The 25,367-nt window shown below is 45.3% G+C and overlaps 1 protein-coding gene across 5 annotated transcripts in view; it reads right to left on the reverse strand.

The window, feature by feature from the left end:
• Positions 1 to 25,367, reverse strand: part of RFX2 (regulatory factor X2) — a 705,663-nt gene that overhangs the window by 213,012 nt on the left and 467,284 nt on the right. For all 5 annotated transcript variants that reach the window (XM_029610912.1, XM_029610911.1, XM_029610910.1 and 2 more), the window contains one exon: positions 13,236 to 13,348. In XM_029610912.1, coding sequence (XP_029466772.1) covers positions 13,236 to 13,348 — 113 coding nt within the window. The remainder of the gene's footprint in view (positions 1 to 13,235; positions 13,349 to 25,367) is intronic.

A 25,367-nucleotide genomic window follows, 5' to 3' on the forward strand; every position in this document is an offset into this window, starting at 1 on the left:
CTGAACTCCTCCCAGGGAGTTGCTAGTTCCTGTCCTATAAAGGGACTTCCTCTTCACTAAGTCCTGGCTTCGGCAATGGCGCTAGTCTACCTAGGCTGTCTCTCCCTTGGACTTCCTGATGTTCCTGCTTGCTTCTGATGTTCCAGTCCTGATGTTCCTGCTTGCTCCTGATGTTCCAGTCCTAATGCTCCAGGATGTGGGACCCATGCCTCCGAGAGTTCCTGCTTCTGTTCCGAGTTCTTAGACTCTTGCTTCTGATTCCTAGTTCCAACTCTGGAGGACCCGAGGGGTTTCTACTACCCTGGACTGAGTGACTTCCCGAGCTTCTCCCATTCTTCTCGTGGTCTGCGACCAGCCTCGGCTGTGTAGGGCGCGAAGGAGACAGTGTGATCTGCGACCATCCATTGGGTCCGCCCATTGCAATGGATTGGTAGGGCACCTGAGGGTCCTGTTCATCCCTCTTGTTCCTGTCTTCGTTCTGAACTCCTCTGTGCTTTGCTCCAAGTTCCAAGGCCTTGCTTTCTCTGCTTCAATCCTGTGCCAACCTGTCCTCCATCCGGCACTGCCGCCTCTGCTGCTCCCTGCGGCAGGTCCGAAAGGGCTGGGACTGTTCAGAGACCACCATAATAGTGTGGTCTCCTGGGGCATGTAGGTCGGCGGAGTGGCCAGGACTTGGACCGTCTTCACTACCATAAGGGCACACCTCACTTCTCTTCCACCTAGAGAGCCTAGGTATGCCAAGCCTCGAGTGCTTGCTCGAGACTGAAGCTAGCCATAACAGCAAAAACTCATAATAAAAAAAGCTTTTAAAAATATATCCGAAGCAGAAAGCCTGCGCAGGAGTCGGTTGGACCGTTAGATGATCGAGGGGTTAAAGGGGCACTTAGGGAAGATAAGGTCATTGTGGAAAGACTAAACAAATTCTTTGCTTCCATGTTTACTGAAGAGGATGTTGGGGAGATACCCGTTCCGGAGACTGTTTTAAAGAGTGATGATTCAGATGAACTGAACCAAATTATGGTGAACCTGGAAGATGTAGTAGGACAGACTGCTAAAACGAAGAGTAGTTAATTGCCTCGACAGGATAGTATACACCCCAGGGTTCTGGAAGAAATAAAAAATGAAATTTCAGACCTATTAGTAAAAAACCATGTAGCCTATCATTAAAAACGTCCATTGTACCTGAAGACTGGAGAGTGGTCAATGTAACCCCGATATTTAAAAAGGGCTCCAGGGGAGATCCAGGAAACTATAGACAGATGAGCCTGACTTCAGAGCTGGGAAAAATCGTGAAAACGGTTATAAAGAATAAAATCACAGAATATTTAGCTACACATGGTTTAAAGGGACAAAGCCAGCATGGATTTACCCAAGGGAAGTCTTGCCTCACAAATCTACATTTTTATGAAGGGCTGAATAAACATGTGGATAAAGGTGAATCAATAGATGTGTTATATTTGGATTTTAAGAAAACTTTCAACAAAGTTCCTCATGAGAGACTTCTAAAAAAAAGTAAAAAGTCATGGGATAAGCGGCGATATCCCTTTGTGGATTGCAGACTGGTTAAAAGACAGGAAACAGTAGGATTAAATGGTCTGTTTTCACAGTGGAACAGTGGAAAAAAATAAACAGTGGAGTGCCTCAGGGATCTGTACTAGGCTGGTGTTTTTTTTTAATATATTTATAAATTAGCTAGAAAGGGGCACAATGAATTACGTGCTTAAATTTGCGGTTGACACAACATTATGCAGAGTAGTTAAATCTCAAGTGGATTGTGATAAATTGCAGGAGGACCTTGTGAGACTGGAACATTGGGCATCCGAATGGCAGATGAAATGTAATATGTACAAGTGCTATGATTACATAATGTTAGGTTCCACATTAGGAGTTACCACCCAGGAAAGAGATCTTGTTGCGACCATCGCTGCTCGACGTCCTCACTCCGCCCTCTTTACCTGTGTGGCGACTCCCTCCGGGTCTGATGGACGGCTGGCTGCCGCGGCGTCTCCATGCCGTCTCCCCTCCGGCGTCCCCGGACCAGCTCGACATTGCAGATCCATGTTGCCTGAAGACCTAGGGTGCACGCGCGCTCTGACTGAAGTACCAGCAAGAGCGAGAACCTCAGGGGCGTCCCTCTGAGATGGCGTCATCCGCTTCCAATATTTAAAGGTCTCTATTTCACTATCTAACTGAGTTAGCAAGGGGATTGCTACGACTACACCTCCCAAGCTACTCTGCCTCCTCGGACTTACCAGAGGTACCCGCTCCTCGGGGGCCTCGCTCTTTTTCTTTACTTTCAGATTACAGATAGGAACCGGTACTCGCTCCTCGAGGGCCCATGTTCCTGGACACTCTTAAGATTCTCTACTGCTTGGAAGTATCGCTGCTACAAACAATTGTGAGTTGCCATCGCTCTCTCAGAGCTTTCCCTGGAACCAGGTACTCGCTCCTCGAGGGCCTAAACCTTTCCAGCTCCTGAGCTTCCTTGAGACCTTATGTGAGTTTTGTCATCTAGTTCTGTTCATGAACTCTGCCTACTCACTTTCTACAGTTTCTCAACAGCTCAGCCATCCTGGATCGCTGTTCCAGTACCTGAGGGACTACAGCCCTGCCGGGCATATCAGCTCACTACTGCCACCTCTGGTGGTTTCAAAAACCTGTTTAATAAAAGAACTGTGTGTGTCTGTCTCCATACTCAAGCCTAGCCGGTGGTCCCTCTCGGGATATCCTCCCGGGGGGCGTGGTCATCTGCCACCGGCCCAGGGATCCACCCACAACTATATCAGATTCATTACAAATTGCTACTCCTTAGCAAGACGATATCTGAGACACTACAAGATTGCTGACTCCTCCTTCTTTAGGAGCTCATTCATAACAGATTGCTACTCCGCAGTCTAACAGCAGATTTCTAACAGATCTAGGCGACAGTGGATAATACATTGAAATCGTCAGCTCAGTATGTCGTGGCGGGCAAAAAAGTAAACAATGTTAGGAATTATTAAGAAGGGAATGGCAAATAAAATGATGGATGTCAAATGACTCTGTATCGCTTCATGGTGAGACTGCACCTTGAATAGTGTATGCAGTTTTGGTTGCCGCATCTCAAAAAAGATATAGATGCATTGCAGAAAGTACGGAGAAGAATGACCAAGCTGATAAAGGGTATGGAATGGCTCCCCATGAGGAAATGCTAAAGAGTTTAGGGGTGGGTCAGCTTGGAGAAGAAACTGCTGAGGGGGGATATCATAAAGGTCTAAAAATCATGAAAGGACTTGAACAGGTAAATATGAATCTGTTATTTACTCTTTCGAATAATACAAAAACCGGGGGCACTCCATAAAGTTAGCAAGTAGCTCATTTAAAACAAATCAGAGAAAATTCTTTTTCAGTCAACAAATAATTAAGCTCTGGAATTCATTGCCAGAAGATGTGGTTATGGCAGTTGGTGTAACTGGGTTTAAAAAAGGTTTGGATAAGTTCCTAGAGCAGAAGTACATAAACTGCTATTAATCAATAAGGATTAGTAGCTTGGGATCTATTCATTTAGGAGTAGATTTTAATAGCTGCGCTCGTATGTCCATGTGCACCGGATTTTGTAATCCGCGTATGCAAGGGGGGGTAGTTTTGCAAAATTTATGAGGCGACGCATCGCGGCCTTCCCCAGTTCCCTCCAATTAAGGAGCGGACTGGGAGGGAACTTCCCCACCCCCCTGCCCAAACTCCCTCCCCCCTTCCCTGTCCTCCGCAACCCCTTAAAACATCCTACCTGGGTTTTGTTTTTTTTTTCTTTGTTTCAGAACTTACGCCAGCTCTTCAGCTAGCATAAGTTGTGCTGTACTGGCCGCCTCCAGCTCCGCCCTGCCCCATGGACCATCCCTTTTGCGAGGCCCGTCTCTTGTGCGAGTAAAGGGGGTTACGCGTGTGACCAGGCCCCTTCTAAAATGTGCTTGGCATGCGCAAGGCCTGGCCGCGTGCGTAACCCCTGTATTTTACGCACGCGGGCGATTTAAAATCTGGGTACTTGCCAGGAACTTGTGACATGGCCGGCCACTAGATACTGGGCTTGATGGACCCTTGGTCTGACGCAGTATGGCATATCTTATATTTATGTTCTTATCTTCTCTCGGGCCTGATGTCTTTAGCCAAGCGTTCCTTCTGAATCTTTTATTGATGATGTGTCAAAGGCTTCATAAACTGATCCATTTAAATGCTTTGTACATTCCTCTGCTTTATTGAGATGTGATGTAAATTTGTTTTGAATGTCAGAGGAAAGATATCCTGATGCATCCCTCATCTTTTGCAGAGTTTTGAACAGATAAAGGATTATCTGGAATTGATACACTGAGATCTTGGTTTGGAGCATTGCCAATTGAAAGATCTTTCTCCTCATAGCATCCAGCAATTTTGCATCTTTCCCAGGAGGAGTATGTGAATGAGGTTTTGATCTTTTTTTCCCTTTTTTTGGGCAAACTCCACTACCACAGACTTATGAGGCAGTTGGATCTTTCTTTTCTTTTTTTTTTGTAATTGTTTATTTTCCTTTAAAGCCAACAAAGTACAAAATGATATCAAGAATTGTACAGATGTGTTATGAACATTGAATACAAGACCACATTCGAATATATCAGAAGAAATCAAGAACATGAACAGAACAAAGATTAAACCTGAGTATGTCAATACACCTGTGCATAAATACAATATAATAAAACACTCTTTGATATTAAATCTTGTCTCCTTTTTCTATTTACTTTTCGATTTTCCCCCCTTAAACAGTCCCCAACCACCCTCCCCCAGCCCCACCCTAAAGGTCTGCTAAATAGTAGCTACTGTGGTTGTTGTGGTTGCAATATGTGCTTTTTCCAGATGCAGTATGGATTCCATATTGCATGAAATTTCTGTACTCTGATTCCGAATTGCAGTGAAATGCCCCATCTGGTATACTCTAGCTACTTGATTAAGTATGTTCGAGAGATTAGGTGTGTGGAGCACCAGAGATTTCTGTAAGTCTTCTATTGTGTCATCTATCATGCTTAACAAGCAGAGTTTAGGGGCTGGGGCTATGCAGACACCCAGTACTTCAAATAGGTGCTCCAGTACATATTCCCATGTTTTCACCACCTTAGAACAGGTCCACCACATATGGAAGAAGGTTCCTTTCTCCCCACACTGCCTCCAACACATGGGATTGGCCCTACTATTCAATTTGTGTAAGCATTCGGGTGACATATACCCCCTTTATAGCAGTTTATAACCATTTTCTTTCATGGTGGCTGATATAGAACTCCAGCTCATATGCTTGTGGCACATATCCCAGTCTAGTTCCGAAAACCCGTCCCCGAGGTCCGCTTCCCATTGAAGCTGGTGGGTCATTTTAATTTTGGGGCCACTATTAATAATCATATACAGTCTTGTTATTGGTCGGTGCAGAGGTCCGGTCTGTGCACACAAGGATTCAAACTTGTCCTATCGGTAAGGAAAACCGATGGAGCCTCTTCCGCTTTAAAGTAATGTGCTAATTGTAAATATGTATACCTATCCATTGGGGACAAACTGTAAATATTTTGTAAATCTACATATGGGATTAATTAGGAACCACAAAAGAACTGTCCTATCTGGGTTACTCCTTTCCCCTGCCATAGACTGATAAATGCCCTATCCATTCCAGGAGGAAAGGCAGGATCGTACAGGAAGGATGTCAAGTGGTGTATCCCCTTGACCCCCACTAAATATGACCGCCATTTCAGCCAAACCTTGAGTGCAGCCTGAGAAAAGGGCGTCATTTGTTTGTATGTATCTTTGCCCCCCAGTTTGCTCCAGACCCTGTATTCCAGGGGGGTTCACCCGCTATGACCTGTGCTATAGTGATCCTCGGTTTTACATCCCCCTTCCTGTGCCAGCTGATGATCACCTCCAACATAATAGCCGAGTAATACCAGAGTAAATTGGGTATATTGCGCCCTCCCCTGCTCCTGTCTCTGTAGAGTACTTGTCGGGAAACCCTGGGTGGTTTTCTTTTCAATATAAATCGGAAAATCTTCCTCTGCCATATACGCATTGCTCCCTCCGGTACCTCTACTGGCAGGTTTGAAACATCTAGCAGAAGCGTGGTAAGACATTCATTTTGATCACTGCTATCCTGCCAAACCAAGAGATATCTGTCCCACCTGTCCATATCTTGTTGTATTTGTGTCATTAAAGGATCATAGTTTAAATGAAACAGATTATCAAGATCAGTTCCAAGCTTAACTCCAAGATATGTTACATAATTTTTAGCCAAACGGAAGGGTAATGCACCTCCCACGGTTGCATACTGCGCTGCTGACATGGAAACATTCAATAGTTTGGACTTGTCAGCATTGATTATAAAACCTGATAGCCGCCCAAAGTTAGTAAGTTCCTCCAGTAGAGTCAAGTATTGGTACTGAGACTGTAAATAACAGGTCATCAGCAAAGAGCGACATCTTGTAGTCAGGCGCTCCGATACGTATTCCCTGAATCTGGGCATGATTCCTCACTCTTGCCGCAAATGGTTCAAGCAAGAGGGAAAATAGAAGTGATAGGTGACACCCCTGCCTTGTACCACGTTTAACCTCAAAGGGGTCCGAGTAAGATCCATTAATTTTTATTCTGACTTGGGGATGGCCATACAATTACTGGACCCATGTAATAAATGATTCACCCAATCCCATCCTCTCTAGCAATTGAAAGAGATATGGCCCATGCACGCGGTCAAAGGCCTTTTCGGCATCGACCACTAGAAGAAATGCCGGGATGTCCTGACGCTGTGCCCACCACATCAGTTCAACTACCCTGCGGACATTATCAGACACTAATCTTCCAGGTATGAACCCCGACTGATCCACCGTCACTAACAGGGGTGCCACCCTCCCCAGGCGCACTAAGGCCCGAGCCAATATTTTAAGATCTATGTTGATCAGGGATATCGGCCTATATGAGCCGCAGAGTGTATGGTCCCTCCCAGGTTTTGCCAATACAGTGATTGATGCCCGCCATGTTGGCTACCAGTGCAATCAAGCCATAAGAAGATAGGGTATTATACATTTGTACTAAGGGGGTTAGTAGTTCAGCGCTAAATACTTTATAATACCGGGCTGTATAGCCATCAAGTCCTAGGGCTTTCCCTGTTTTAAGATCCTTTATAATACTCAGAATCTCTCCCTCGGTCAATTCTGCATTAAGCTTTTCCCTGTGCTCATCGGATAACTTTGCCATATCCACTCCCTCCAAATAATGTGATATGTGCTGTAGGGTGCTCTGAGTTTCGGTATCATATAGCGTCTGATAGAAGTGTGTGAATCGGCACCCGATGTCTGCCTGAGAGTATATAAAATTTCCCTGAGAATCCCTTATCTTGGTGATCTGCGTTTGAGCGTCCCTCTCCTTTAATTTTCTCGCTAAGAGGCGTCCTGCCTTATTACCAAACTCATGGTGCTGTTGTTTTAACCGCTCTAACTGGTGGGCAATTTTGCCAAGCTCTAAATTATGTATAGCCTGTCTTGCTTCCTTCAAGCGGCCTAAGGTATGCTCGTCTGGAGAGCGTTTATGCCGTATTTCAAATTGGTTAATTCTTTCCAATAGAACAAGCCGCTCTTTATCTCTGTCCTTCTTTACATGTGCCGCCCAAGCAATAATTAAGCCTCAAATATAGGCCTTTAAACTATCCCGTAATATCCCAGGAGATACCTCCCTATTATCATTACGACTGAGATAGGCTTGAATTTCATCTTTCAAGTGGGTCACAAAGGAGCGGTCATCTAAAAGGCTGTCATTTAAGCGTCAGAATTTAGTTCCCGCCTGCATCCCCCCAGTAATCAATGTTATCCATATAGGTGTGTGGTCTGGCCATGTGATGTTTCCTATGTCTGTTTCCTTAATGGAACCCACTAGATGTTTATCTATTAAAAAGTAATCTAGTCTGGAATATGATTTATTTGGGTGTGAGTAAAACGTGTAATTACGTGTTGTGGGATAGTGCAGCCGCCAGATATCAGTGAATCCCCTATCTGCAATAAGATGCTTAAGGGCCTGCCTGTGTGTCCTACCACCACTACTGCCTGGGTGAGAGTTGTCTAGACATGGATACCTAGTGAGATTGAATCCCCCCCCAACAATCAGAGCCCTCCGACCATACACTTATAATATTAGATAGTTTGTCATAAAGACTGCCTGGTCTGTATTGGGGGCAAATACATTCAGAAGGGTGTAAATTTTATTATGGAGCTTCACCTTCACAAGGAGGTATCTGCCTTCCACGTCTCTCAACATCGTGATAACATCTACTACCATGTGTATGGAGAATAATATTCCCACCCCACAGTACTTATGATGAACGGAAGCCGCCGCATTCAGAAAACGGAAAACGCCGCATTCAGAAAACGGAAGCCGCCAACATTCAGAAAAAGACTAAAGACATGGTTGTTTAGGCAGGCCTTTCCTGATCACATCTGACGATCACAACGGACTCTTATAACTCTCTCCAGACATACCACAACCACTTGTAAATTTCCCATCAACACTATGTAATTAATTGTAACACTTTGTAAATAAGTTAATTTATTCTGCTCATTCTTATTGCCTAAATTATTCCAGCTACTCTTCTTCTCACCCAAGTTCAATTTTCCCTTGTTTTATTGTAACTTTTTTATATCTACCTATAAACACCAGTTTTTCGTTCAATGTTATCACTCCCCTGTTTCCTGTAAACCAGCATGATGTGATTTTATCATGAATGCCGGTATAAAAAAAGCTTTAAATAAATAAATAAATAAATGTTTGCGATACCCCTTAGATACTAATAGCCATTCGTGCAGCTTGGTGAGGTTGGTTTCCTGGCAAAAAAACAATGTCTGCGCGTAATTCTGCCATTTCCCGTGTAAACACCTGCCGCTTAGTATTTGTTTGCAGCCCTTTCACATTAATGGAAATGATCTTTACAGTCCCCATATCCTAATCTTTACCCGTCTGTCTGCTATGTTCCGCTTCTGGATTTCCTCCTCCGTACACAAAAGAATTGTCCCATCTCTTCACCTGAACCGCTGTGTATCACTAGAAAAATAGTCATCCTGTGAGGCCCTTTACCCACCAAATTCCCTACCCCACTCCCTCCCCACCCTCTCCCTTACCCTGTCTAATCCACATTTTCCCATGTGGAAACTTCCCTGGAGAGTTTCGACGTCACCACCCTCCAGTGCGGCCCATATTCCCCCCCCCCCCCCAACCTACATTAAATCATATCAGTAACATCAACTTTGTGGGGGATGCGGGATCCCTCCCCTTCAACTGACTATATTATTAAAGCAAAACTGCATAAATCAACTGGCTTCATCCTGCTATGGATGAAAATAACCTCGTCATGCTGTAGACTACACAGTCTGAGTTCGAACTGAAGTCCACGAGTTGCCTTCTCTGCCCTCTTATCCAGGATCCTGTGATGTTGTCACTGGTCCTCCCGAGTGCCTCCATAGATGTCGGTCCCCTTTGTCCACTCTCTTCCAGTGGGGTCTCTCCAGTTTGTGTGTCCCGGTCAGATTATAATTGTTCTCAGGTTTCTTTGGACCCTCCAGGAGCATGCCTGCCTCCCGCAGAATGTCCACCGCTTCGGATATCCGGGGACCCTCAAGTTGACTCCGCTTATTGTATAAGTAAGGCCAAAAGGGAATAGCAAGCGGTAGCGAATTTGTGGGACCGCAATGCCTGGATGATGTCACAGAATTCCCTCCTTTTTTTTAATGGTGGATATTGAAGATCCTGAAATACCTCAACCTTGTGATCCTGTCAGGTTAAAGTTCCGCTTTTCCTAGCTGCTTGAGCCACCCTCTCTTACTGTGAAGCTGTGGAAGCAGGCTATGATGTCCCTAGCCTGATTGCTGCGTGTGCTCCCCAGGGCTCTGTGGGCTCGTTTTAGTACCACCTCCTTACGGTTTTCCTCGCAGCCAGTAGGATATAGCGGCAGGTTGCAAATGTCTCTCACCACTTTAGAACAGTCATATTCCTCCATTTCTGGCACGCCACGGAATCGCAAATTATTGCGACGTGATCTATTTTCTATATCTTACATATGTATATTTAATCCTTCCTGGACTTCTTTCAATTTTTCCTGTTCCTCTCTCAGCTTACTGACCTCAGTTTGTTGTTCTTCCAGGCCCGTTTCTGCATCATCCACTCTCCCTCCGAGGTCTTTGATGTGGCTTTGCATGGGTCCCCGATTTCTCTCCTAAACCGGGCCATATCGCCTCTCAGTTCTTGAAACCAGCTTTTAAACTCCTGTCTTGTAGGTATGTCGGAGCCCTCGCATCCTCAGTTGGAGCTGTATCTGTGGCTGCATTTTTCTCTTGCCCGGGCGTCATTTTGTCTCCAGACATGATCGCTGCCATCACCGCCGCCGACGCGAACGAAAACCTATTCAAATCTGGCTTTTTTTTCGGGGTCGTCATGCTGATCTTCCCGGGGCTCTACTATGAATTTTCTGTACAGTCCCGAGCACTGAAGCTGCTGATGGAGAGGGATCACGGGGGTGGAAGGCGCGAGCCACTAGTTCAGGCGGCCATCTTAGCGGGTGACGTCACCGCTCTCCGTTGGATCTTTCTGTGCCTTGGACAAAGTTGACTTTTGTACTTCAATTCTATTTTCCTAGCCACAAGAGGTGTGGAGAGAGATGTTTGTTAAATCTTAAACTGAAGATCTTGAAAAGGCTTATGTATTCAGACAGCCATAGATAGTTTGCTTAGGTGCCTGTATACATTTTAATACTCAGAGCAAGGGCTGAGTAAACAGCTCACACATATGGAGAAATATACAAGAAAACAATGTGTGGCAAACAATGCACTGGACAATAACCATTAACAAAAAGGATTTTATTTATAAGTAAGCACACATCGGTTGTGTGTATGTGTGTGTATATATATATATATATATATATATATATATATATATATATATATATGTGGGTATGTATGTATGTATATTTATATATATATATGTACGTGTTTATCATATATTACATGACTATGTAATGTAAATTGTTTTTCTCTGGTCAGTTAAATTTATAAATAAGTTGCCCAGTTTATTATACTGTATGTTCTTGGTTCCATATAATCGCCTTTACAGGCAGTTTTTTGTTCCATGTAAACCGGTTTGATTTGTATCTAATGCAAGAAGATCGGTATATAAAAACTAAAAAAAAAATAAATAAATAAATAAATAATTCTAAATATACAGTTCAAACAAGGACCCCGACACGGCCATGTTTTGCATCAGGGCTGCGTCAGGGGAACCTTACCTTCCAAAATTTTGAGGATTGTGTAAACAAGGCATGGAAAATGATGCTGATCAAAGGGTACCTGAGGTGTTAAAAACACCATAGAAATGACTACAAGGCTGTAATTCAGGGTGCCGCGGAAGAACTCAAACGTGGCACAGGAATAGGTGAAAAATCTTAAAATGACCAGCAAACAGGCTTAGCCAAGGAGGTATATACGGAGAACCATTCAAGTTACAGCTGAATCAGACCGTGTACAGTCAGAGTGCCCTTTAAACTTATTTCGCAGCCTGAACTATAATATGAGACCATCCCGGTCCGGATCCAACTAGTTATTGCAAGTGCTTGTTTACAATTCCTGACATTGTGATGCTCCCGTGTCTAAATATTTAAACTGTCTGATTCAGCTATAACTTGAATGGTTCTCTGTATATACCTCCCTGTCTAAACCTATTTGCTGGTCATTTTAAGGTTTTTCACTTATTCCTGTGCCACGTTTGAGTTCTCCAGCGGCACCCTGAATTACAGCTTTGTAGTCATTTCTATGGTGTTTTTAACACTTCAGGTACTCTTTGATCAGCATCATTTTCCACGCTTTGTTTACACAATCCTCAAAATTTTGGAAGGTATGGTGCGAAACACGGCCATGTCGGGGTCCTTGTTTGTACACTACATTTGAACTGTGTATTTAGAATTATGCGCAACCGATGTGTGCTTACTTATAAATAAAATCCTTTTTGTTAATGGTTATTGTCCAGTGCATTGTTAGGACCCTTACACCATAAACCCATTGCCACAGATGTTTGCTTCTAAACTTCTAATATTCACGTTATGTTAACATGTTATTTCTCTGCAGTTTCTTTTCTCGCTCCTCTTTAGTTTTCTCGCTCCTCCTCTAGTCTGCAATCCCATCCCCCTTCCCTGTTATATGTAATTTCTACCTTCAGTTTGATGTAAACCGATATGATGTACCCACTAATATCGGTATAAAAAAAGCCTATAAATAAATAAATAAATAAATAAATAAATAAATAAATAAATAGTTTGCCACACATTTTCTTGATTCACATTTTAATGCTCCCAGAAAGTATGGAATCCGCCATTTTTTGGATGAAGGTAGGGCAGGACATGTCTTCCGGTGGAGTAGATTTCTAGCTGGCTCTTATAAAGGGTCAGAGAGCAATCCTGTAGATTTATCAAAAGAATGGAAGGAGCAAGACCCAAAAGATAACAGAAAATCATTGTCAGAATCAGAAATTAACACTGGATTCTCTTTTGACAATGTTTTATCCTTTTGAAGAAATGGAGTCCTCCTTGGTCTTTGGAATATCTGATATGGTGGAATAGGAGACTGTGAATGCATCTCAGCTAAAAAAAATGTTCTAACACTAGCTGCGCAATCAATGAAGGAGGAGTAGTAGATCGGGTCTTCTTCATATAATTATGAAGAAACTCCAACCATAATTTCTGTATAATGTGGTGACACTCAGACGCAGCAGGTTGAAGTGCCACTAATACCAAAACCACCAGAGAATAGTTTCCAATAGCGAGTTCAGTAACAGACTCTCGGCACAGAGGAATAGTACTGGCACAGAAACCTGTTGGTGCTGTAACAGCTGATATGGATGGAGCCCAAGAAGCCGCTACCTTTGGTGCCAAGATATCGGCATAAGAAGTAGATAGCGCTGTTTTCTTCTGCGCTGATGGAGATTCTGCGTGGTGTTTCTTAGATGGTAAAGGCATAGAAGGGGACATCCTGCCTAGCCATTTGTCCAGAAATAGCTGCATTTATGTTCCTGAAATATCACACCTATAAACATATAAAGATCCTATCTGAATGAAATCCATAAGAATATATATTTTTAAAAATGGTACAATTTATGTTAATGACAATCATTTAAATATACAAAATGTGGTAGGTTTCCAATAACAGTTGGATTCTTTGTATTTCACATACTTTGTTTGCATCGGAGTGGACCCATCACCTGACGAAATTTTAGAACTCCAAAATGACTGCCACAGCTTTTCAATATACTGGAACTGAAGGTTCATCACTACGTCCAATGTGGCCTAAAAAAAACCCACAAAATTTATAAGATGATGTTCATGGTATCCAGGTCCCTAGAATCCTGAACATACTGAAAGCAGAGTTGCTTACCTGTAACAGGTATTCTCCCAGGACAGCAGTATGTAGTCCTCACATATGGATGACGTCACTGGACGGAGCCCTATCACGGAAAACTTTTCTGTCAAAGTTTCTAGAAAGCTTTGACTGGCACACTGAGTGCACTGAGCATGCCCAGCATGCCATGATCACTGTGTCCACAGGAGTCTCCCTTCAGTCTTGTTTGTAGCAAAATGTGCAAGCGAAAAATAAAATAATAAAATGTATGCGGTGGTGTGTGGGTTTCATGAGGACTACATCCTGCTGTCCTGAAAGAACACCTGTTACAGGTAAGCAACTCTGCTTTCTCCCAGGACAAGCAGGAGGTAGTCTTTACATATGGGTGATTAGCAAGCTACAGGCTGACTCATATTACAACAGGCCAATAGCAGGCACAATAATTGGGGTACTATTGGCAATGATGAGGCAGCCTGACATCACAGCAGGTGGTTGTGGAAGGAGTTGGGGATTATAGTGGAAGAAAGCAGGTTGGCCAAAGGCAAAGTCTTGACAGACTTCCATATCTAAGCAGTAGGGGGCAGGAATGTGTGAAGAGAGCTAGAAGTCGCAGCCTAGGAAATGTCAGAATTGGTACTGAATAATAGTGTGGTACCGATGTTATGTCCGTTACAGAATGTGCCTTCACTCACCCCCTAGAGAGGAAGGTCTGCTTTTTCATAGCAAAATTCGATACAGTCTGTTAGTCAGATGGAGAGAGTTTGTGTGCCCACTGGAACTCGCAGCTTGTCTCTGTCAAAGAAGGAAAGAGCTGGGTGTATTGTCTATGGAGTGCAGTGTGGTCTAGATAGAATGCAAGTGCACGCTTACAGTCCAAGGTGTGAAAAACCCTCTCGCCCTGGTGAGAGAGAGGCCTTGGGAAAAGTGGGCAGAGTATATCTGAGTAAGTTGAGAGGTTGCGTCTACCTTAAGAAGAATATTAGGGTGAGTACGGAGGACCATTCGGTCACAGAGGAACCTAGTGTCGGGTGAGTATGCAACAAGGGCTTGTAACTCACTGACCCTTTTAGCAGAAGTAATGGCTACGAGGGAAAGAATTTCCCATTTTTGAATTTTAAAGTTATAGGAATGCAAAGGCTCGAACTGGGAACGTATGAGTCTTGTAAGCACTATATGTACGCCCCATTCCATAACCAGCGATCATAGAGGAGGCTTAATCTGTAGAGAATCCATGACAAGCCGACTCAGAAGGGGTTGAGCCGTTAATCGGCCATCCCCTACTTCCAGGTGGTACGGTGTAATGGAACTGAGGTGTACCCGTGCAGAGGATGTCTGGGGACCAGAATCCGAGGGGTATCCTAGATAGCCTAAGAGATGGAGTGGTGCAGAAAAAAGGGGCTAATACCTTTTTGTGCACACCATGTGGTAAATCTTGCCCATTTCAAATGGTAAGATTTACATGTGGAAAGCTGTCGTGAAGCTACCAGTACCTGAGAATAGTGAGTCTGTGTTATGAGACTGACCTGTGGGCAGGCGAATTGGTTACTGGAGTGATAGGTTGAGAAGTATGGGGACGTGGTGATCAGAATCATTGGAAACCTGCCCTGCTGTAGCATCATGAGAGTTTTGGCTGTGAGCGGTATTGCAAGAGACGTATATAGGAGGCCTTTGTTGCAGGGCGAGCAAAAGCGTCCATGGGAACGCATTCCATGGGAAGGCATGTGTAGAGAGTAGAATCTGTCCACTCTGTGGTTCGATTGGGACGCAGAGGTCAAAGATTGGTTGACTCCAGCGCTAGAAGATTTTGCTCGCTACACATGGATTCAGAGACCATTCGTGAGGATGGAGACATCTATGGAGAAAATCCGCTAGTGCGTTCAGTATGCCTATTAGATAAGTGGCCTGTAGATGCATGGAGTGTGCAAGGGCCCAGGCCTCGAGCTGCGCGGCCTCCTGGCACAGCAGATAAAAGCCTGTGCGTTGGAATACCACATTGCCACTATGTTGTCTGTCTGTATACACAAAGGTTTGTGTGAGAGGCAGTGTTTTAAGGCATAAAGGGCATAACTCATGGCTCGAAGCTCCAGGAAGTTGATCTGAGACTTTTCATGGAGCGGAGTAGACACATTTTGGGTTGGGAGGATGTGGATTCGGCTCTCCAACCCTAGTTGAATTCGACCACGGCCAAGATCATCTGAGGATTTGGTACTGGATCGGTAATATGGATCAGGGACAAAAGCGGTTGAACAGCTTAGAGCCACTGAAATTTGAAAATCCACTGAATCTTACTGATGGCTAGTCTGGCCATATGAGTGACGTGGATAGTGAAAAAACCCCATGGCCCAGCAATGAAATAAGTGATGGGCTGAGGCTATGTTGCATGCGAACAGAAATGTGGAGAATTTCACAGGATGTCTGCGCGGTTGTTGGGTAGGAAGTCCATTACGACTTCCATTGCGACTGGAGGAAAGGAGGAGCAGAGGTGATATGATACAGACTTTCAGATACTTGAAAGGTTTTAATGATCCAAAGACAACGACAAACCTTTTCCATAGGAAAAAAATCAGCAGAACCAGGGGTCACGATTTGAAGCTCCAGGGAGGAAGATTCAGAACCAATGTCAGGAAGTATTTCTTCACGGAGAGGGTGGTGGATGCCTGGAATGCCCTTCCAGAGGAAGTGGTGAAGACCAGAACTGTGAAGGACTTCAAAGGGGCGTGGGATAAACACTGTGGATCCATAAAATCAAGAGGCCGTCAATAAAGAGTGGGTGGCTAGCCAGAATGATGGCTACTGCCTGGAGACAATACCCTTATTCAATAAACATACACATGGTTACTGTGACTCCAACATCGCTCTAAGCTACAACAGCAAGAGGAAATGTGGAAAAAAGGATTTGCACTCACAAAGTGGGGAGTAGCTGGCTTGTTACGGCGGTTACTACCCCAAACCAAATAAGCCTGATACTTCACTTTCAATGCATATCCAGCATAGCTCTCTGCTTCAACGGCAGGGGAGAAGAAAACCTGATACTTCACGCATATCCAGCATAGCTCCCTGCTTCAACAGCAGGGGAGAAGAAAAACTGATACTTCACGCATATCCAGCATAGCTCTCTGCTTCAACGGCAGGGGAGAAGAAAAACTGATACTTCACGCATATCCAGCATAGCTCTCTGCTTCAACGGCAGGGGAGAAGAAAAACTGATACTTCACGCATATCCAGCATAGCTCTCTGCTTCAACAGCAGGGGAGAAGAAAAAAGGATTTGCACTCACAAAGTGGGGAGTAGCTGGCTTGTTACGGCGGTTACTACCCCAACCAAATAAGCTTGATACTTCACTTTCAATGCATATCCTGCTTCAACGGCAGGGGAGAAGAAAAACTGATACTACAAGCATATCCAGCATAGCTCCCTGCTTCAACAGCAGGGGAGAAGAAAAACAACCAATAAGGGCTGAATAACATAGTCTGGGTAAAACAAATAAGCATGGGTGTAGCTTGCTTATTGCGGCGGTTACTTCCCCTACTACCCATAACTAATCAAGCTTGATATTTCACTTGGTTGCAGCTCCATCACTGCTCTCTACATTAATGGTGGGGGTGGAAGGGAAATAGAACCAAAGAGCTAAGAGAAACAGATAAGTATGAGAAAAAAATGTGAAGCTTGCTGGGCAGACTGGATGGGCCGTTTGGTCTTCTTCTGCCGTCATTTCTATGTTTCTATGTTTCTATATAGCCCAGAACTACTCCATATGGGATTTGTGGTAGTTGATCAGAAATCCTAGCCAAATTGAGAAGATTTATAGTGAGTCATGGAGAATTTAGAGCTCCTTGCTTGGATTGATTTCCATTAGGCAGTCGTCCATGCAAGGAAAGGCGTGAATGCTGTTTTTCTCTGTAGAGAAGTGGCAGTCTCTGTAGGTATTTGGTGAAATAAACAGGTTGTCGAAGCTAGTGTGAATGGCAGAACTTGGTATCGAAAATGTTGTTGACTCACTATGGAGCGCATAGAAAGACCAGAGGAGAGAGGCAACCCACTTATTGTAGTAAAGGAAGTATGGTGGTGAGAGACATCATTCTGAATTTTTCCTTCTGAAGAAATTTGGTGAGATTTCTGAGGTCCGGGATGGGCAGAGATCGCCTCATTTCTGTTGAAAGAAGGAATAGCGTGATTAAAATCCTCTGCCTTGCTAGGTCCTGGGAATGGTATCCCGAGCCCTGGTTCTCAGTGTGATGGCTGCTCTGATGTCTGGCAAGGTTGAAAGTCCAGGAGCCTGCCCAACTGGTGGAGCTGATGTGATTTGGATATCAGTTGGTCTCACGCAGGAGCGTGAGTGGTTAAAGTCCTTCCCGCATCTCTCTCTGCTGTGCAAGGAAACATAGAGAGCTGTTGCCAGGTCTCGAGATGGGCTTGCAATTGAGGCACTGTCTGCTGGAACTTGTGCATGGCAGATCAGCTAGTGTATCTGGGACTTCGGGCCATAATCAGGGTCCAGAAGCCAGACTATTTTTGAGTATGGAGTCCTGTTGCTGGCAACGGGAGGACGTCTCGAAGCAATCCCAAGTTGCTGGCAGAAAGGTTTCCTTGGTGTTGTGTCAAACATAGCTGATAAGAGCAATATGTGACACCAATATGGTTCTTGAAAGATGACATGACCTAGAACCTTCCGAAAACATCTGGTCCGTTTTAGTGACCAGGTCTCAATGGGATCAGTGCTGAAGCAGGATTAGAGTGCCCATCGCCCTTCGTGGTGGAGGATCAGAAGGACGAGTCGGCGGCGATGACTTAGGCTGTCGTTGATAGGTATCACAACGAGGCAGTGCCACAGCGGTGCGAATATCGATGGCTCCAGTATTAGTAGATTTCAGGAAGCATTGAGGACAGCCTGAGAGACGTAAACGTCAGTCTTCATCCTGTAAGCTGGTACGGTAGCGCAGCTACAGAGGAGGCAGGCTAGACATTACTGGCGCTTCCACATTATTTTGTGGTGGCTCAGTACCTGGCACCGGTGTCGGTGGGGAACGCCTTGGCGCCTCGGGTGCAGAGGAGCACAGGGCTCGTGTAACCGGGCCCGCTTCGCAACTGGTTCAATGGACATTGATGCCAGTGCGGTATAAGTGCCAGCACCGAACATGGAACCACGTCGGTGCTGGCTGTATCCGTCGGAGCTAGGCCCGGTCATTCTCCAGCACCAAGGAACTGCCACCAATGTCCGGAACAGCGTCAGTGATGGTTGTTTCCATGGCAGTAGCAATGTTTCCCTCGGTGCTCGGCCCGGTCATTCTCCAGCACAGAGTAAGATGCCACCGATGCCCTGGATGGCGTTGGTGGCGGATGGTCACTGTGCCGGTGATGATGATTCCCACAGTGCTCGGCCCGGTTATTCTTCAGCACCGAGGAAGATGCCCTCGCAGTCTCAGAAGGCAATTGGTGACGGAATGTGACCATGCCTTCACTGCTCCTGGCACTGTTTATCGCCCAAGGATTACATGGGGCTCTGGTTTAGAACCCAAAGTATGGAGTGTTTTGTTTAGTCGAGGGCATTGATTTATGTGCTTCAGTAGTATCGACGATCGAAGCATCGATGGCATGGGCGCAGCACCGATGGCATCGGCGAGGGCATCGACAGCAGCGATGGAATCGACGGAGGCAGCGATGGAATCGACAAAGTCTCGATTGAATCGACGGTGGCATCGACGGAACCATGGGCATCGACAATGGCATTGACTGCATCGACGGGGGCATGGACGGCATCGACGGTGGCCCTGGCGGCAATGGTAACCGTGGTCGTCCTTATCTCTCTAGCCCCGATGAACCTGGTGGAGGATCGCAGGAAGGACACTCGCAGGTATCATCGGGCTGACCGAGGGTGATAGACATAGGGAGAGAGAAGGCCGCAATTCGGATGGTAACCCGGGGGAACCATTAGTGAGGTGACAGGAACTGACCGAAAAACAGGGTATAATACTCACCGAGCTTTGATGAAATGTACACGAAGGGAGACCCATGTAGAGAAAAATTATTTGTGAAGTAAAACTTCAAGTGTTTCCGTGAGGAAAAGTTGTGAGAAATCTCTCACAGAGCTCCTGAACGCGAAGCAACACTGCATGGCAGAAAAAAAGAGACTGAAGGGAGACCCCTATGGACACAGGGATCATGGCATGCTGGGCATGCTCAGTGCGCCAGTGCCAGTCAAAGCTTTCTAGAAACTTTGACAGAAAAGTTTTCCGTGATAGGGCTCCGTCCAGTGATGTCATCCATATGTGAGGACTACAATCCTGCTTGTCCTGTGAGAAAATTCTGATGCTTTTTGCCCTCATGGACCAACATGTCAAAGTTCTGGCACCAGCAAGAACAATCTCACTTTGTCTGTTACTATTACAACTGTTCAGCATCAAAATAATATGCATGAGGCTAGTCTTATCAGTATAAGAGTTTCACAAAACTTCAAGTAGCAGTGCTAGAAAATTACTTTTTTAGGTAATTTAGTTGCAGTAAACAATTTCATAAGATTCCCATTTTGTTTTTATATCCTTTCAGAGATGTTAGGGTTTAAAAGTCTTTGAAAGTTCCTATTTGCATGATCAAGGTAAATCAGTGTGCTGTTCTGTTAGAGCCCTAAGCAGATATTATAGTAACATATGTAAATCTTGAATAAAGCAGAGCTTATGAGTATACATGGTGATAAAGACTTACAAATATGGATTGTGGTATAACTAAAGTAAATATGTACATACATGCATACACCTATAAATCTAAACTAATTAACTTTAACAAGTGTTCTCTACAGACAATAGAATAAATTAGTCTCACAAGTGGATGCTGATCAAAGCAGCAACTCTTTCCAAGTACTACTAGTACTCTCCACTATCTTTAACACCATCAACCACCAAGTGGATGGATAGGCTAGTGGTTAGAGCAATTGGTTGAGAACCAAAGATGCCAGAGTTCAAAACCCAGAGCTGCCCTTTGTGACTTTGAGCAAGTCATTTTAGCCTCCATTGCCTCAGGAGCTAACAGGAAACCGAACTTTCAAACACATCCATGATACAGCATTTGCATGCCTAAGTGGATGTTCGAAGATTAATGCCAGTATTTTATAAATTGTGAGGCAGGAGCTACACAGTTTATAAACTTCCATCAGGCCGAAGCAATAGAACAGTAGAACACAGGCACTCAATGCTGAACGCCTGCTTTCCTAATGAATGCCCAACCACCTCTCCTGGGCGCCTGATCTAATATTAAAATGACCTACCACGCTAAAAAGGATGCTCTAGGGAAAATTGTGCACCCCTAGCATGTCCTTGTCATCAGGCAATCAGGCGACATGGCTGGATGTCCAGCAGCTGACCTGACCTACGCTCTCTACCCCCAAGGTTTGGCCCGATGGGCCTAGCGGTCCGGGTTGGACTCGGGAGTCCTGTACCTGAAATCGGAAATCTGAGGTCTGTATGATAAAACCGCCCTTGCCAATCTGCAAATCTCCTCTCTCCCAGGAAGGAACCATTGCCAGAGAACCTCCTCCGGCAGGGCTATTACCGATTGGTCCATTCACTGTCACATGTCAGTGAAAGGACCAATCCTCTTTCAAGACAGCCTTCTAAAAGGTGATTGGTCCTTTCACTGACATGTGCCAGTAAACGGACCAATCGACAATAAGTGAAGGAGTGAATAAATTAATATTAAGTGCCCGACACAATTTATTTACTCCTTAGCATACTACTGATTGGTCCCTATCACTGACAAATGTCAGTGAAGAGGATTAATCGAAAACAGCCCTGCCGAAAGAGGGTGTCTGGCAGGGGTCCCTGGCTGGGAGGGCGTTTTTTTCATACTGACCTCAGATTCCCGATTTCAGGTGCAGGACTCTCGGGTCCGATCCATCCCGCTTGGCCCATCAAGCCAAACCTTGGGGGTGGTCAGACCATTTTTTTTTTTTTTACCTTACTCTTTTTTTCTGTTCCTCCGACTTAATATCACCATGATATTAAGTTGGAGGAAGAACAAAAAGCACATTTTTGTTTTTGCATCGAGGGAAATAGCCAATAGCCTCATCAATATGAATTTACATGCGATGAGTGCTGTTAGCTACGCGTACTATTGGACGCGCTAACCCCCATTTTGCATTAGGAGTTATGGATGTGAGTCCAAAACGCGCATCCAATCACGTGTTGAGCTGTGCACTGCGACAAGGGTATGGTATTGCATCGGCCCCCATGTATTTCTGCTTCAAAATTACGAGCAAATGTTTCAGTAAACATGAAAATTTCCAATACAAGAAAAAGTTTACTTTCTCTATTTATAATCGTACACAAATATATTTTAGGTGCGTAAAAAAATGACGAACATGTAATAACCCCAATTTATACATAGAGGAAGGTATTTTATAAAGTATGTGTATGCAGTGTTGAAAATTCTTATTTGTGTACGAATTTGAAATTACCAGTTCACAGATATCTCCCCTAGTTCATCTAGACTTTTTCCAGTATTTCAACCTGAACCCCCACCAGTTTACCCAGACTTCCCATCCAAAAACTACATATAACAAGTTCAATTTCATTTGCACGAGTCAATTAGAATGTTATGAACCCTGCCCGCGGGTGTCCCCGCGAGCAGGCTCCTCACCTGGTTTCCCATGCTGCTGCTCAACGCGGCCAGAGCCGCGGACTCCGTTTCCCTTTGCTGCCCGGAGGCCGCCCGTCTTGCCTGCTCTTCACTGCGGCCGGAGCCGCGGACTTCTCTGCTCCTCTTCGCGGCTGGAGCCGCCACCTTCACCATCCCCGGGGCTGGAGGCCATGATCCCCGAGCTGAATTGGCAGCTGGAGCTGCCCTCGGGGCCTCCTGCAGCGGCTGGAGCCGCTGCCTTCATCGGGGCCTGTCTCCAGGCCCAGCCCTGCGTCTGCGTCGCTGACGTCGGTGCTGGACCACTGTCCACGGTCCTGCACAGTTCCTACTTCCTCCCTCTAATCGCGTGGCCACACCTCTCTTCTGGATTTAAAGGGCCCACGGCCGGATATGCCCTGGACCCCACCTAGTGACTGTTTTCTGTGCTAGCCCTATAAAAGGGCTGTTCCTGCATTCAGTCTTCACCTTGCATCGGAGTTACTTCTGTCCTGGAGGATTCTTCCTTCCAGCGCTCAGACAGGCCCTTTGTCTTCTTCGTGGAGCTCCTTGTCTCGTTTCGTCATGTCTTCGTTGCCTGAGGTCCCCGTCCAGATGTCCCGTCATTTGATGTCCCGCTTCCTGATGTTCCAGGTCCCTTGGTGCTCTTCGCCTGTGCTCTGGAGCCTTCTGTTCTGCCGGACGTGGATCTCCAGGTGACGCTGCTCTATCTTAGGGATGCCGGCAGTGGACTGGTGTCCTGTGCTCCGGAGCCGTCCTGTGCTGCCAGCCTTTGTGGTGCTTCGGATGACATCGGCTTCGTCGAAGTCCCACCTCGACTGGATCCTCTCCTGCGCTCGTCCCACTCTCCTCGTGGTCCGTGACCAGCCTCCTCGGGCTGTGTAGGGCGCGCAGTGGGACAGGATGGTCCGCGACCAGTCCATTGGGTCCACCCGTGAAGGTGGGCTGTGTAGGGCGCCCTGAGAGACAGTGCCAATGTCTTCCTTCCCAGCTTCTTGTCTCGTCTGGACCTCAAGTTCCTCGTCTCGTCTCTGAGGCCGTTGCATCAGCCTTGGTGTCATGTCTTTGCATCAGCCTTGGCGTCATGTCTTCGCATCAGCCTTGGCGTCATGTCTTCGCATCAACCCTCGTCTGTGATGCAGTCGCTTCAACCTTGGTGTCATGTCTTCGTGTCAAGGCCTCCGTCTGCCCTCATCCTCAGGCCGGCCTGCTGCTCCATGCCGATCGAAGGTGCAGGTCCGAAAGGGCTTGGAACGGTCGGAGGACCGTTCCCCTACCAACATCATCTTGTTGTTGGCTCTGGGAGCTTGCAGGCCCGGCAGAGGGTAAGACCGTGTTCTGCCATGCTGGGACACGTCGCCAACCCTCGGTTTGGTCCTGGATCCATCTGGGGTCAGGCCGAGGCCCAAGGACACACTAAAACCTGTGTCACATAACAGAATGCAAGGCCTTCCGAGGCCATTTGATACAACATAGAAGGTGTAAAAGTACATGAATAAGTTTCGTAAGATATAAAGTGTACATCTCTTACAAAATAGCAACTACTGCATGTACTTCTGAACTCTGCCCTGGAATACCCAGAGCCTGCCCATTTTTTCCCCTGGTAAAATGTACATGTGAAATGGAAAAACGAACTCACTCGATGTTTATAAAATAGCATATATATGCCTATACATACTATTTATGCATCTATATGTATTTTCACACACAAAACTCTTTGAAAATTCATTACTTAGATTGTAAGCCCTTTGGGGACAAGGAAAACACAATGTAACTCGCCTTGAGCTACCAATGAAAAAGTGTGAGCTAAAGACACAATAAATAAATAACTCCTACTACAATGATTGTGATATTGGCATTGAAGGCAGAGCCCTCAATTGGTTTTAATCTTTCCTGAACAGCAGGACCCAGTCGATAACTGGACAAAAATCATCCTTACTCAAAAACCTCAACTGTGGAGGACCTCAAAGTTCAGTGCTTAACATTTATCCAATTTGTGACCTCATCCAATCCTTTATCACTGAATGCTACCTTTTTGCTGATAACATCCAGCCCTGCATCAGGATAGGATCAGACAAAAACTCTTCCATCACCAGTCTTAACCACTGTCTTACAGCAGTAACCCAATGGCTCAATAACGACAAACTCAAACTCAACTCCTCCAAATCAGAATTCCTTTGGCTAAGCAGACAACTGCACCCCTTACTATCCCTGCCTTCTCTATCAGGAATGCACCTACAATCTAAGGATTCAGTACAAAGTTTGGGAGTTCAACTAGATCACTACTTTACAATGGAAACCCACATAAAGTGTAAGTATCCCCTTTTTACAAAGTAAGAAAGGAGAGTTAGAATGAATAGAAACTGATTGAAAAGGTAGACTTAATTGGCATCTCAGAGACTTGGTGAAAGGAAGATAACCAATGTGATAGTGCTTTAAATTATATCACATTGATAGGGTGAATCAACTTGGAGGGCAGGGTGGTGCTTTAAGTCCAACACAAACATCCTGCAGGAGACTAAATGTACAGTAGAATCATCATGGATGGAAATTCCTTGTGTGATAGGAAAAGATTATTGCGGTGGGGGGTATACCTCGGTCCACCTGGCAAAAATGTACAAACTGAGCATGAAATACTAACCTAAAACCCTCTTCCCTAATAATCGCCTCATCCAAGCTCTGAGACTTTGGAGCTCTGCCTAACTCTGAGGTCCTCTATGTGGAACGGGGAGCATTTGTGAGAATGTTATCCTGGAGATTCTGGATTTTAACTTTCTACCAAAAGTCCTATATTTGGCTTCCAGAACCTCCCTCCTGTTCTTTCCTATGTCACTGGTACCCATATGTACATAGCTGGCTCCTACCCAACACTATCTAAAATCCTATCTATGTGACACATGAGTTCTACCACCTTGCACCAGGCAGGCAAGTTACCAAGTGATCCTCATGTCCACCAGCCACCCAGCTATCTACCTTCCTAATAATCGAATCACCAACTACAACCGCTGTCCTAACCCTTCCTTCCTGGTCACGTGCTCCTGGAGACATATCCTCGGTGTAAGAGGATACTACAACACCTTGAGGGCATATATTAGTTACAGGATTGTTTCCTGCCTCACCAAGGTAACGCTCTCCTTCCAGGTGACCTTTCTCCACTACAGCAACACGGGGCTGCCAGATAGGAGGGCTCCTCTATATACATCTGTTTTCCTTAGCGCCTCCAGAGAGCGGACTTGTTCTTTGAGGGCTTGGAGCTCTTTGCACCTAGTGCACAAATAAAACCTCTCGCCAGCTGGGAGATAATCATACATGTGGCACTCAATGCAAAAGACTGGAAAGCCT

The sequence above is a fragment of the Rhinatrema bivittatum genome, chromosome 8 (genome assembly GCF_901001135.1).
Source record: "Rhinatrema bivittatum chromosome 8, aRhiBiv1.1, whole genome shotgun sequence".
Taxonomy (NCBI): domain Eukaryota; kingdom Metazoa; phylum Chordata; class Amphibia; order Gymnophiona; family Rhinatrematidae; genus Rhinatrema; species Rhinatrema bivittatum.